This window comes from Meriones unguiculatus, chromosome 4, assembly GCF_030254825.1.
Source record: "Meriones unguiculatus strain TT.TT164.6M chromosome 4, Bangor_MerUng_6.1, whole genome shotgun sequence".
Lineage (NCBI taxonomy): Eukaryota > Metazoa > Chordata > Mammalia > Rodentia > Muridae > Meriones > Meriones unguiculatus.
The window spans coordinates 77,152,470-77,166,784 of record NC_083352.1 but is presented as its reverse complement, the minus strand read 5'-3'; the positions used below and the strand labels follow the sequence as shown (position 1 = coordinate 77,166,784).

The following is a 14,315-nucleotide window of genomic DNA, read 5'->3' as shown; positions in this document are numbered from 1 at the left end:
AATGTGTTTCTGTGTGTGCCCATGCACGTGGAGGTCAGAGGACAGCTATACGGAACTGTTCTCTCCTGCCACCTTTACGTGGACTCAGGGATTAGGCTTGTGCAGAAAGCTCCTTCACATGATAAGCTATTCTACTTGCCCTGTTTGTTCGTCCCTTTGAGGCAAGGCCTTGTGCACTGCAGGTTGGCCTTGCACTCCTGAGCCTCTTACATCAACCTATGTGTCCAAGCGTCATGCCCTGAGCCTTTCCATCTGTACATGGCTAACTCCTCAGGACTGTCACAGGAAGATCTAATGTTCAGAGGAGCCTAGGATCCGTCGCTCAGGCAAGCTGAGGAATCATGTCCTTAGTCCTGTTAGTCATATCCATAAAGCCTGAAGTGGGCCTCAGGGACCCAGATGTACGTTCAGAAACAACTTTAAACCCTTGGTTCTTTTTCTGATGCTGAGGGTGGAACCAAGGGAAAGTGCTCTACCACCAAGCCACACCCCAGCCCCTCACTGGGGGATTCTAGGCAGGTGCTTTATAGCTGAGACACAGCCCTGGCCCAAGCTATTATGGGTCTTATCAGGAGTAATCCCAGGCCTGTCACCCCATGGCTCACAGCGTCCCTCAGCCTGCTGCCGTACTAGCACCAAAGACATCTTGGCTAGTTTTTTGTTCTGTTTTCTTGAAACAGGGTCTCTCTATATAGGTCAGGCTGGCCTAGAACTTACATTCTTCCTGTCTCAGCTTCCCAAGTACTGAAATTATAGGTATGTGACACCATACTGAAGCAGTAGGCCCAAAAAGGGCCATGGGGACAGGTCCCCCAGCCCCACCCAGCCCCACCGTGGTACCTTGTTCCCATTGCAATACATTGCCAGCAGGCACAGCAGGTGGAAGGTATGGCTGCACTTGGTGAGGCGGCCCACGGCCATGGGACCGAGGGCCTTGCTGTTAGTCACGTCGCTGTACCCAGAAGCCACAGACAGTTTTTCCATGCAGATGATACAGTCCTGTAGGGAGGGCACAAAGCACACGCTTGCCCCTGTGCACCCACTATTTGGGTCACAGTGAGCCCGTGCAGGGAAGAAAATCCTGGCTCTGTCAGAAGAAGGGAATACTAGGCCTTCAAAGCCAACCCAGCGACTGCCCTAGAACATGGGACCACTGAGCCACCTCTCACCTATGACCAAAAAACCACAGGCCATGAGGCAAAAAGAACTACACATTGGTTCTTACTAGCGACAAGAGCAGGAGGGAAGGGGTGTCTCTTGGACAAGACTACCTTGTTCCTTCACAAAGTTGGCCTGAGCAGAGCTAAACAGTCATGCCCACCTGACAGGCCTGAGGGGAAAGCACGCTGCTCAGGACCTCAGCTAGGCCACGAGGTGAGAAGGTGCTCTAGCCATGTCATCTTGCTGACTATCTAACCACGAGAGGCTGGAACCAGTGTCAACTCCTTGAAGGCCCTGAGGGCTGGGATCCTCCCCCTAGGTCACATACCTCCTCGGGGGCCACTCGCAGCTCCTCAGTGTACTTTCTGATCACCTGCTCCGGCTCAGGCTTAGGCACCCCTTCTGGAAGAGAGTGGGGTATGAGTGTTGTCCCGGCATGCAAGATGGGGGAGTGCAATGCTGAGGAAGGAAGCAGGCAGGCAGAAGTTCCAGCTGCGAGGAGGAAAGGTTAGCAGGGCTGAGACAGGAGAGTTAGCTCGAAAGACAGGGCAGCCTCCACACAGGTGCAGGGCGCCGACACACAACCCGGGTTACCTGCTTAGGAGCAGGGCTGCTCCAGCAGGGAGAGCATGGAGGGAGAGAAGGATCTAACAGAGCAGCATGTTTCCCTGAACCATGTCCCCAGGAAATCACCCCAGAATGTCGAAGAACGGCTCTGAGAGCAAAGCACCCCAGCAAATTCTGGAGGTGGCGCCTGTCCAACTATCAGCAGTCTTAGGAGGAAATTTTAGTGAGAGAGGTAGTTTCCAGTCTAATGGGTTTGGGAGGGAGCAATGCAAGCATGTGTGAACACTGAAAATGCTGTCACAACACATCACCTGACCCTGGGACTCAAAGATCTGGGTCCCAAGCTGACTGGGCTCTGAAGCCAAGTGACCCGGGAAGTAGCTGGCTGAGCTTGAGTGCATGAAGCTTAGGGGAGACCTGACCCAGGAACTAGAGCTCTCCAAGGAGAAAAAGAGTTGGGACAAAGCGGGCAGCAGGGTCTCAGTTGCAGCCAAGCCAGAGAAGGGGCAGAAAAGGGACCAGGGAGAACAGTGCAGGCCTCCAGCAGCCACCAGCCAGGGGCTCCACTGTCACAGGAGGTCACAGTGGGGCTCCTGTTTGAGACTATCTTGCAGCCCTCAGCCCATGGCTGCCAAGAGTTATAATCTGAGAGCTGGACCACAGGCCTCCTCCAGCCCAGAGAAACACAAGACAGCCATATGGGCAAGTGCCTCAGTACAGAAGCTGCAATCAGGGACATGAGGTTTGATCTAGTTCATTGCTATGTCCAAATCCTACTACCTCAAAGACCGAGAAGTTGTCACTGGTAGACGTATCAGCTGTTAGCTCCTGGGCAACGCAGAAACCAGCAGAGGGTATCACATATACCCCATATAAACCTTATGCTCACCAAAGACGCACGCACGCACGCACACACACCATACCCTTATCTCTCACAATCTCAGCAAAACAATCATACTCTGGCCACTGGCAAAAACAAACAAACAAAACAGACAAAAAGACCAACAATACTGTAGCTGCCACACAGGGAACCAGGGGGCCTTTGAGAAAAGCCCCGTTAGTCAGGCCTGGTGGTACAATACCTTGAAGTAGCCTTGGGTATACAGCAACAGCTTGTCTCAAAAATAGAAGACAGAAAGGCCCCTGGCTACACAGAGCATTCTCCAGGTTCCCTCAGGACCCCTCTTCCAGCACTAGCTCCTGACCTCCCTCTGCTCGGGACCATCTAAGCATTTTGCTGCCAACACAGCCTCGTAGGGCTGAAAAGTTATTGGCATTTTTCAAAGAGGGCCCGGTCAGCCACATAAGAGGCACCTACACCCAAGAATTCCAGAGGGGCTGCTAAGTGTCTGTGTTCTTCCCAAACAAACTGGGTGTACCGAGAAGATGCCAGCCTGCCCGGTCCACAGATCTGCAGAAGCAGGGTACGAGTGTGTGCAGACGGCTGGGGCTGTCGACTTAGTTGGTACACCATTTGCCTAGCCTGCATGGAGCCCTCTCTGGGTTTCAAACTCAATGCTACATGAACTGGGCATGGTGGTGCATGCCTGTAACCAATGCTTGGGAAGTGGTGGCAAGGTGGTCAAAGTTCAAGGTCAGTGAGGTCCCTGAAAGAGACAGCAGGCTCACCATCTGCAGCAAACATTGCGAAGTTACACATGTCCTCAGGGACAAGCCCATCATCCAACAATGTCCAGATGGTAAAATGCCAGTAGCCACCTCTGCTGGCAGACAGGGCAGGGAGAGAAAGTGCAAAGGTAGAGAAGGGCCATAGAGGGCCAAGAAGAGAGTCCAGGCAGCAAGATCTGGAGGAAGCTGAGCAGGGCTAGAGAGTGTGTGTGAACTGGAACTACCTTTCACGGACATTTTCCTCAGCCTCTTAACTGAGCTGTGACCTTTAGAGGCCGGATGCAAGGCAGGAGGGCCGGTGGGCCGGGGTGCGCGGCTAAGACACACAGGGAGTCCAATGGCTGACAGCACACTCGTCATGCCTGCACGGGTGCGAGATCAGACATGCAGAGGGACAAACGTTAGAAGGAGGCATTCCACACCCGGTGTTCATGACCCTGCTGGGGGTGAAGTGGTGACATTGTAAACAGCCATCAAGACCAGAAAACTCCCCAGGAGAGGCGAGCTGGTCACTTGAAGGATGCCAGCGCCTCCCTAGACCAGCAGTGCAGTGCTCCAGGCCAGACACTTAGAGAACCAGAACCCAAAGTTGCCCAAGCAACTGCCGAGCCTGTGCCAGGCACAGGGAAAGAAAAGACAGGGATGTGGCAGGGTGCAGCCAAGCTGTGGAAACAGGGGGTAGCTCCAGCAGCTCTGGCTCCAGGAGCCTGGAATCTTCCCGTGACCCTGGGCTAGAGCCACATGGCCTGCCTGTGCCCTTTTGGCCTCTAGTGAGATGCTGTCCACCAGCTGGTCACAGCCCTTCTGGACTGTGCGGGTAATAATGAGAATCGCTGATACCAAGTGTCAACTCCACAGGCTCTACAATCAGCAGGAGACATGCCTTGGAACACATCTGTGAGAGTCTCCATATTAACTAGGTTAACTGAGGCAAAGACCTCAGACTGCAGGCACCTCTGTCCCCCAGGCTGCGGTCTGGCCCAGCGGAAAAGGAGAAGGGAAGCTGGGCCACCAGCACCCACCTCTCTGGCTTCCTGACCGGGGATGTGACATGACCAGATGTCTTCCCCACCATGTCCTCAAACTATGAGACAAAATAAACCCGATTCTTCCTTCCTCTCCCTCCGTGGCTTTTTGTCTGATATTTTGTCACAGCAAGGAGTAAAGTAACCAATATGCAGCTTCAGCGACACTGCTGAGGTGGAACAGTGATCCACGGGACTGCACCCACACTGAAGCCACCCCAGAGCCCCCAGCTGTGGCTTCCTTTGTCTACTGGGAAAAAAATCAGCAGTAGGCGCTGGTGTAGACCCTAGACAGGCTCCTGTTTCCAAACCACAGGACTACCCCATATTTGGGACCCATACTTTTCCTGGATGCTATTCCTTTCTCTATACTCTCTGGTAGCCAGATATTTCCTGGGAAAGAATGTTGTTCTCTTGCTGGAGGTCCTTGTCCCCGCCACACTGTCACCCAACACAGCCACATAAGCAAATCTCCCCTCCCCCAAAGGCCCTCCTTCCGGGAGCGGATGCCCTGGCTTCTCAGCCACCTTGACTGCACCTTCCCTGGTCCTGTGACCAGGCTTCCAGGGCTGCCCTCCCCCGTGCCGCTCCTTCCCAGCACAGGATGAACTGGAGAGCACCGCCTGCAGCAGAGCTGTTGCAGAAGGGCTGACAGGCAGCCAGGGCCATGATCTCAACTAGGCAATGAGTGGGCTGCACAGGGGACAGATGCGGAGGCAGGCTGGGCATCATGTGGTGGCTCAGGAGGGGCTTACCGGGGGTCCACCAGCATGGGTCACCCAAGGGTCAGCCCACTCTAAGGATGCTCCTGGGCTCAAATGCAGTTCCCACAGGACATCAGGATTATGTGGCAAAAGAACAAGGAGGTGCAAGTGGCAAAAAGATGAAAGGGAACAGGGATGGATCAGCTTTCCTTCACGGAACCCGGCTATTTTCTAATGACTCTGACTAGAATGTGGGTCCCACCAGCATCCTGCTTGGTTGTCAAGCAGGTGACAGGTGGTGGACTTGCAATGGTTAATGCTGTCAACCTGACAGGACCTAAAAACACCTGAGACACTGATCACCGCACACCTGAGAGGGAGGTTTTAAGACTAGGTTAACTACGGTGGGAAGACCCACCCTAACCAGAGGCAGCACCATTTCCTCGCCTTGGACTGACTAAAAAGGAAGAAGCCAGCTGAGCATCATCCTTCAACTCTCACTGCCTGCAGACCGTATGCAATGTGACCGGCCGCCTCACATGACTGCTGCCGTACTTTCCCACCATGATGGACTGCACGCCTGGAACCATAAGACCAAGACCTAAAAGACCTCCATACTTACATCGCCTGTCAGGTACTTAGTCACAGTGACAAGGAGAAGTAACCAGTACAGTGATGCTTCCCTCATGTCCCAGGAGCTGAGCAGGCGTCTCTCAGCAGATGCGGGTGAGGCCCCACGTCACTGCCACCTCAGCTTCTTCACTGTGTTCCATTTTCCTCCTTTGCCTACCTATCCGAACCCACTCAGGTTTGATTTCACTGGTGTCATCCCCTCAGCATCAGCCCTATAGGATAAGGATGCTATTGACCTACTAATATCTGCCCAGCATCCCAGGCACTGCGCCTATGTTGGAGGCCTGGTACTTGTCTACAGAGGAACAGAGACAGCCCCTGAACCACCACTATCAGCCCTCAGGAACCAAGTCTCAATATTCCTGCCCGTCTAACATAGAGCCCAGCCCTACAACTCCAGACACACAGACACACACACACACACACACACACACACACACACACGCACAACCTACATCAGAATGAAGATGCTCGGAAGGAGAGTGACCTCATGGGTGGGGATGTGGCTCAGTTGGCAGGATGTTTGCCCAGCATGCATGGCATTCTGAGTTCCATCCTCAATGCTCCATAAGCTGGGCATGCTGGCACACCCCTGTAACTCCAGCTCTCAAGAGACAGAGAGAAGAAGATTAGGAGTTCATGGTCATCCTCCACTTCAGTGAGTGAAGTTAGCCTGGGCTACGTGAGACTGTTTCAAAAACAAAGCTCCTACTTCACAGTTACATCATGATGAAACATGAACACCCAAGGGCCACATCACTGTCTTGGTGACAACGCTATACAATAGGTGAACGTTGCAGGATGACCCTTTCCTGCCTCCCATGACCTCTCTAGATGCCAAGCTGAAAGGTTCTTCCTTCCAAATGGTTGATGCCAGCTTGGGTTATATATTGAGATCCTCTTTCAAAACAAAAACTGTAATTCCAACAGCCAGGAGGCTGAGGCATCAGGTTTATGGGTTCAAGGCCTACATGGAGTCCCTGTCTCAAACAAAACAAGGTTTAGGGCTTGCTTGACATGCACAAAGCCCTAGGCCCTCATAAAGCAGGCACAGTGGTAAATGACAGTAATCCTGTCACCTGAGAAATGCAGGCAAGGAGGACAAGGAGCTCAAGGAATTCTGCCACCAGCCCAGGATACATGAAGAATGGAGCCAGGTGGGAGGCTTGGTACGACAAGGTACTTCCATCAAAGCCTGATGACTTGAGTTCGATCTTTGGGATTCATATGATAGGAAGAGAGAACTGACTCTTACAGGCTGTTCTCTGCTCTCCATACATGCTCCACATATGCTTGCAACCACTTCTAGACACAAATAAATAAATGCAAATTTTAAAAGGTTTAAGGTCTGGGAAGATAGTACAGTTGGACAAACAAACAAACATACATTACTGTGCCCAAGTATGAGGAGCTAAATTTGATGCCCAGAACTCACATAGGCCCATAGCTGAGAGGTGGTGACACGTACCTTTAATCCCAGCACCTAGGAGGCAGAGGCAGGTGAATCTCTGAGTTCAAGGCCAGCCTGGTCTACAGAGTGAGTTCTAGGACAGTTAGGGCTACACAGAGAAACCCTGTCTGGAACTCCTCCCCTCCCCCCCCCCCCCAAAAAAAAGGAAGCTCTGCCCAGTGGTGTGCATTTGTAATCTCAGGCTGGAGAAGCAGGGACAGTCAGATCCCTGAGCTGGTTAGGTAGTCAGCCAGCCTAGCAGAACCTGTGAGTCCCAGGCCAATGAGAGACTGACTCTTAAAACACAAGGTGATCAGCTGCAGTAGATTACAACCTGTGGCAGTCCTCTGGATCCATGCTCACAAAAAACAAATTCAAAGACAAAATGCCAAGACCCATGGGCTGGAGAGAGAGCTCTGCAGTTAAAACCACTTGCTGTTCTTGAAAAGGACTCAGGTTTGGTTCCTAGCACCCACATGGCAGCTCATAACTGCCTGCAATTCTAGTTTCATGGAATCTGATACCTTCTTCTGGCCTTTTCAGGAACCTGCACTCATGTGGTATACATACATAATACACACGTACATACACACATATATACGTTCAGGCTCATAACTGCCTGCAATTCTAGTTTCATGGAATCTGATACCTTCTTCTGGCCTTTTCAGGAACCTGCGCTCATGTGGTATACATACATAATACACACGTACATACACACATATATACGTTCAGGCACATACATATAACATAATAAAAAAAAATCTTGAAACACATACACACACACCTAACTAGGGCCAAGAGGTCTCATGACTCCCTTGAAGTCCTGTGAAGAAATGCTCTAACTACAGTTGAACTGATTCAAATACTAGAAAGGTCTCCACCAGACCTGACACCTCCTCCCCTCCCCACAGCCCCGGGGCTACAGAGCCTCCTAGACCTGACCCCTAGGCGGGGTATACCAATTACCCCATGAGGGCGCTGAGCTCCAAGGAGTCACTTGGGATTCCCCTTCACTTCCCTTCCCAAGGGCGGCAGGCCTCACTCCACCATTCCCTCCCCACTGAGCCCCGTGCGTCAGCCTGTTAGGACACTTACCGGCTAGTGCCTGCTGAACCCTGCTGGGCTTTGGCATCTGCACTGGCACAGTGGTGGGGGCGCTCCCTGGGCTGCTGGAGGAAGGACCGCTTGGGAAGGAGGCACTTGAAAAAAAAAAGAGAGAGCAAATTCAGTCGATGGTGGCACGCTGGGCGGTGAAGCTGCAAGCCTGGGGCTTCTCTGGCTGCACTTTCTTCACAGCCTGTGGGTGGAGGCCCGAGTGCTGCGTCCTCAGGCAGTTCAGAATTCTCAAAACAAGGCTGAAACCAGCTTTCAAGTGGATGTTAAACAGGCATTTTGGGCCAGTGCGGGCAGAGGGGAAGTGTTGGCAATGGTACAGGCCTGTAATCCCAGCACTGGGGGATGCAGAGGCAGGCAGATCTCTTTGAGTTTGAGGCCAGCCTGGTCTATAAAGAGAGTCCAGCACAGCCAAGACTACACAGAGAAATCCTGTCTCAAAAAACAAAAACAAAAAAGCATTGTCACTTACATAAAGTGTTCGAATTAAAAATTCAAACATGGGGCTGGAGAGATGGCTCAGAGGTTAAGAGCATTGGCTGTTCTACCAAAGTTCCTGAGTTCAATTCCCAGCAACCACATGGTGGCTTACAACCATCTATAATGAGATCTGGCGCCCTCTTCTGACCTGCAGGCACACATGCAGGCAGAACAATTAATAAACAAAAAAAATTCAAACACACACACACTAAAAGCATTCAGAGCAATGAGGTGGCTGCTCTGAGCTCAATTCCCAGAACACACAGGGTGGAAGCAGAGAGCCAATCCCTGCTAACTACCAGCTGATCCTCATGTGGGCACGCCATGTTCGTCCCTACACACTAGATAAATACATATATGCAAAAAAAATTAAGGGCTCTTAGCTGTATATCTCAGACACACTTGTAATCTCAGTACTCAAGAGACAGAGACAGATCTGACAGGAGTTTAAGGCTGGCCTGGTCTATATAATAAATTTAGAGGCAGCCCATGCTACATGGGGAGACTGTCTCAAAAGGCCAACACAAGAACAAGACAGACAAGAACAAGCCAGGGAAGCTCTCAGGGTCTGCACCAGTGGCTGCAGGCCAGCCACTGCACCAGGTAACAGAGCAACACTGCCAGTCATGGCAGAGCTGGCATCACGAACTATGCAGCCAAGAAGATCCAACCCTTTCTGTGACATTCCTATCAAAATGAATCCTCAAAAGAAAGCTTAGAGATTTGATATTTTTAATCGCTGAGCACTTTGCCTTGTGTGTAAGGCCCTGGCTTCTAGCCTTATCACTGCAATGAAAATTTAAAAATTTAACTCTGTTTTTAAGGATTTATTTTAGTTTTAACTAGATGCATGTATGCGTGCACGCACTTGTGCCTGTTTGTATGTACACTCGCACAGGCCCAAGGAGGCCATAAGAGGCAGCTGGAGTGTCAGACAGTTCCAAGCTGAGCAATGTAGTTACTTGGGAAGCAACCTCAGCCTCACGTTTACCCACTGTGCCTCTCCAGAGCTCACCAGCTGAAACTTTAAATAAAGGGTTCAGAGCCTGGTGTAAATGTCTGCTGTACCAGCCAGAGAGCCTGAATTTGTGTCTCAGGGCTTGCAGGCCAGCCAATGGAGCCAATCAGAGAGCTCCCTAAGAGACCCTGTCTCAAAAAAACAAACCAATAAGGAAGGCAGAGGCAGACGGATCTCTGAATTTGAGGACAGCCTGTCTGTGTGGCACGAACTCAGCCAGCCAATTAAGTAAATACAAGGTGGCACACGCCTATAGTCCCATGTTCAAAAGGCAATAACAGGCAGGCCAGGCAGTACAGGCCTGTCAGCCCAGTTACTCTGGAGGATGAGGCAGGAGGGTTACCAAATTCAGCACCAGCCTGGACTATACACGAAGTTTAAGAGCAGCCCGGGCAATTTACTGAGACCTTGTTTCTATGTAAAAAGAGGACTTGGAGCTGGGTGTGGCGGTACACGATTTTAATCCCAGCACTTGGGAGGCACAGGCAGTCATATCTCTATGAGCTCAAGGCCAACCTGGTCTACAAAGTGAGTTCTAGGACAGCCAGGGCTGTTACACAGAGAAATCCTATCTCAAAAAAGCATTAAAAAAAAATTAAAATAAAAAATAAAGGACTTGCGTAGCTAGTGAGATGGCTCAGTAGGTAAAGATACTTGCTGACCAGACTGATGACCTGAGTTTAAGCCCTGCAGCTGATACAACGGAAGAAAAGAGAACTCACTCCGGAAGTGGTCCTCTGACTTCCATGTACACAGAAATAAGCACTAGTAAATGTGTACATGTGTGTGTACACAGAGAATACACACATAAACGTAAAAAGACTTGAAGTAAATCCTCAGTGGTAAATCTTTGCCTACCATGAGTGTGGCCCTAGGTTCAACTGCTAATTCTACAAAATAAATGGATGCCTGAAAAGATCACATGGGAACACCACAAGCAAGCCATTCTGGTTTGACGCAGAGCTCTACTTTAAGAACAGTTGGCTGAAGGCCCGAGTTCCCGCCAGCTCCTTCTCCCCACCACTGCTGGGGGGACTTCTGGGTCCTTCCCCCCATCCCTGCCCATTCAGATGAGGAAATGTGAAGATTACACAACCTTCCTATGTGGTCCCACACAAGGGAGCTCCTCAGGGCCAGGCCCACAACATGGAAGGCACTTGGGCACAGAGGCTGGGCACTATCTGGCTCTTATACAGCTTCAGGCACACCAGCCACTGCCTCCAGCCAGGGCCTACCCCAGACCTGCCACACAGCCAGCCACAGCTCACAGAAGTGAGGGTGACCGCTGCAGGCAGCTGCTGCTCTCATCCAGCCAGGAAGCCACACACCCAACTGCAGCTGAGGGAAAGCCTCCTTCAGGGTCTCAAACACAGCAGAGCTTCAGGGCTGGCCTGAGTGACCAAACAGGTTTTATTTGCCAGGCAGTGATGTTGCACGTCTTCAATCCCAGCGCTCAGGAGGCAGAAGCAGATGGATCTCTGAGATCGAGGCCAGTCTGCTCAAAAAACAAAAACAAAAAAACAAAAAAAAAAAAAGGAAGAAAGCAAAGAAAGAGAGAGAGAGAGAGAGAGAGAAAGAGAGAGAGAGGAAGGAAAGAAGGAAGGAAGCAAGGAAGGAAGGAAGGAAGGAAGGAAGGAAGGGAGGGAAAACCAAAAAGGTTTTATTTGAATTTCCTAAATTTCTCTGCAAATAAGATAGCCTCATGTCTCATGTGGTGGGGCTTCCTGTCCCCTTTATTCTCAGCCCCAAAAAGGCTGAGGGCTTTTTCTATTAAAGCCAGAGCTGAGATGAGGTATAGACGCTATCCATGTAAGCTCCATCCCCCTCTGAACCTTTTCCTACCTTTTTCCTTCACCTATGGTAACATGCAGCCCAAGCTGGCTGAAGATGACCCTGAACTCCGGCCTCCAACTCTAGAGGGTTGAAATCATAGGGGGACACTACTGAAATGCATTTACACAGTGCTTAAGATTACACGCAGGACTTCCTAGGCAGGATTCTGCTAATGAAACTACAGCCCCAGCCCATGTGCCCCTTTTAGATAGCCTCATATGTATCCCAAGCTATCCTTGAACTCACCATGTAGCCCAGGCTGTGCTCAAACTAAGTGCTAGGATTACAGATGCTTGCCACCATAACAGGCTTCTCCCCCCATTCCTCCCTGCCTCCTCCAACCCTCAAGTGGGTCTCTGTGATGTGAATTACTCAGATGCTCCACAAGTGAGTCAGCAGAGCATGATGGCATATACCTGCAAACCCAGCATTCTGGACGCAGAGCCAGGAGGGTCACCCTAAGTTTGAGACAAAACACAGTAAATTCCAAGCCAGCCAGGGTCACACAGCCAAGACAAAAATAAATAAATACAACAAACAAGCCCTTCAGCCCAGTCACCTCTCCAGAGAGCAATGAACTTGAGCCCTGAATCAAGAGTGCCAGAGAAATAAAAGGTCGGCTCTACAACTTTCCCAACATGAGGAAGTTGTCTACGAGAAAAGCCCATGGTCCCACAGAGATGGGGTCCCTGGCTACTGCCCATTTCCAGGTCTTCCCTCACCAGGAAGACACACTAATGGGGAGAGGAAGCTGGACTCACACCAAACAGAGGAGGATATGACACAAGGACTCCGACTCTGTGATATCACATGTGCACATGCGTATTTTTGTATGTATGTGGCAACATGTGGACATCATGTCTGACATCATCCTCAATTGGTCTTCTACCGTATTCACTGAGGAAGAATCTATCAATCAAACCCGGAGCCCACCAACGAACCATCTTCCCCTTTCAGAATGGAATTTCAGAAGGACTGCCACGACTGCCAGGCATTTGTGTGGTTTTCTGGGGCTCTGGGCACCTTTGTTTGTTTTGTTTTTCTGTGTAACAGTCCTGGCTGTCCTGGTCCTATAGACCAGGCTGGCCTTGAACTCACAAAGATCTGCCTGCCTCTGCTTCCAAAGTGCTGGAATTAAAGGCATGCGCCACTACGCCCAGCCCATCTTTACATTTACCAATCAAGAGCTTCAGTCACAGAGCCACATCCCCATCCTGATGTTCAATGTTCTATAGACAGTCCCAGGCAAGGGGGAAGCTGAGGGAAGAAATCCAAGTCGTCCACCCCCAACCCTGGACTTGGGCCCACACTTAGCTCCAATTTGGACAGCGTAAAGGACAATCTCTGAGGTGACACTATGAAATGGGCATGCCAAGTCCCACTCCGGTGCTTCCATATCTATATAGGGTGGTGGGCAGGATGAACACCAGAGTCACCCCCCCTCCATCTTCCAGGAACAGAATAAAGACAAAGCAGGACCCCAGGCCCTCACTGAATATAAAGAACCACAGCAGCATAAGAGAAAAAGGGAAATTCAGGGGTCAGCAAGATGCCTTAGTAAGGTAAAGAGCCTGCTGCCAAGCCTGAGGACCAAGCATTTGATCCCTGGGAACAAACTGATAAAGAGAACTGATTTTTACAAGTTGTCCTCTGACCTCCACGTGTGCCATGGCACATGTATGCTTGTTTGTCTGTGTATGTGGACACACACAAACACACATGAATGGAATTAAAAGTATTTAAAAATAGCCAAGCATGGAGGTACATGCCTTTCAACCCAGCACTCAGGGGGCAGAGGCAGGTGGAATTCTGTAAATCTGAGGCCGACCTGGTCTACACAGTGAGTTCCGAGACAGCTGGCTACATAGTAAGACCCTGTCTCAAAAAATAAGTTAATTAATTAAATACAATAAAGAAGGGCTGGAGGGATGGCTCAGAGGTTAAGAGCACTGGCTGCTCTTCCAAAAGTCCTGAGTTCAATTCCCATAACCACATGGTGCCTCACAACCACCTATGAGATATAGTGCCCTCTTCTGGTATGCAGGCATACATGCAGGCATACATGCAGGCAGAACACTATATACATAATAAATCTTTTTAAAAACTTAAAGAAAAAATCTGGACCTGCAACATCCAACACCCTAATCTTGAAGAGGACACAAGAACCAGGGACACAAACCCACACTGTCTGACCCACGGCCCCACAGCAAGAGTAAGGCAGAGACAGAGCATATCCACAGTTCCAGTCACATAGGCGGTGGCCAACAGACTCCCAGGACAACAGCATTGGGAGAGGGAGGCCCTCAGAGCAGCAGCAAGAACACAGCAGATGCTGCTGGGTGTGGTGGCTCACACTTATAATCCCAGCAGCCTGGAGATTGAAGAGGCTCATGGGTTCAAGCCAACTTGAGTTACACACTCTCCAAAGCAGCTGACTACACAGCAAAAATCCTGTCCTCCAAACAAACAACAACAAAAAAAAAAATGTGGGGAAGGGAGTTGGTGGTGGTGGGAAGTGTAAAATAGCTTAGTGAGTAAAGACACGTGCCGCTACACCTGAGGACCTGAGGCCATCCTGAGTACCCACATGACGGAAACAGACAAACAGCTTCAAGAGCAATCCTTTTACCTCTACATTTGCAGTCTGGTAAGTGGTGCACATTGGTGCATACTTAGGCTGGCCTCAAACTCTGCCTCTCAGG

The 14,315-nt window shown here is 50.5% G+C and overlaps 1 protein-coding gene across 10 annotated transcripts in view; it reads right to left on the bottom strand.

Moving 5' to 3' along the window:
• The window catches only part of Dtx2 (deltex E3 ubiquitin ligase 2), a 38,229-nt gene that overhangs the window by 2,988 nt on the left and 20,926 nt on the right, over positions 1-14,315 (bottom strand). For 6 of the 10 annotated variants that reach the window (XM_021649345.2, XM_021649344.2, XM_021649343.2 and 3 more), the window contains 4 exons: positions 8,265-8,368; positions 3,582-3,719; positions 1,490-1,563; positions 841-999 (listed from right to left, as the gene is read on the bottom strand). In XM_021649345.2, the coding sequence (XP_021505020.1) occupies positions 841-999; positions 1,490-1,563; positions 3,582-3,719; positions 8,265-8,368 (475 nt within the window). The remainder of the gene's footprint in view (positions 1-840; positions 1,000-1,489; positions 1,564-3,581; positions 3,720-8,264; positions 8,369-14,315) is intronic. The other 4 variants (XM_021649351.2, XM_060382220.1, XM_060382219.1 and 1 more) reach the window with 3 other exon arrangements.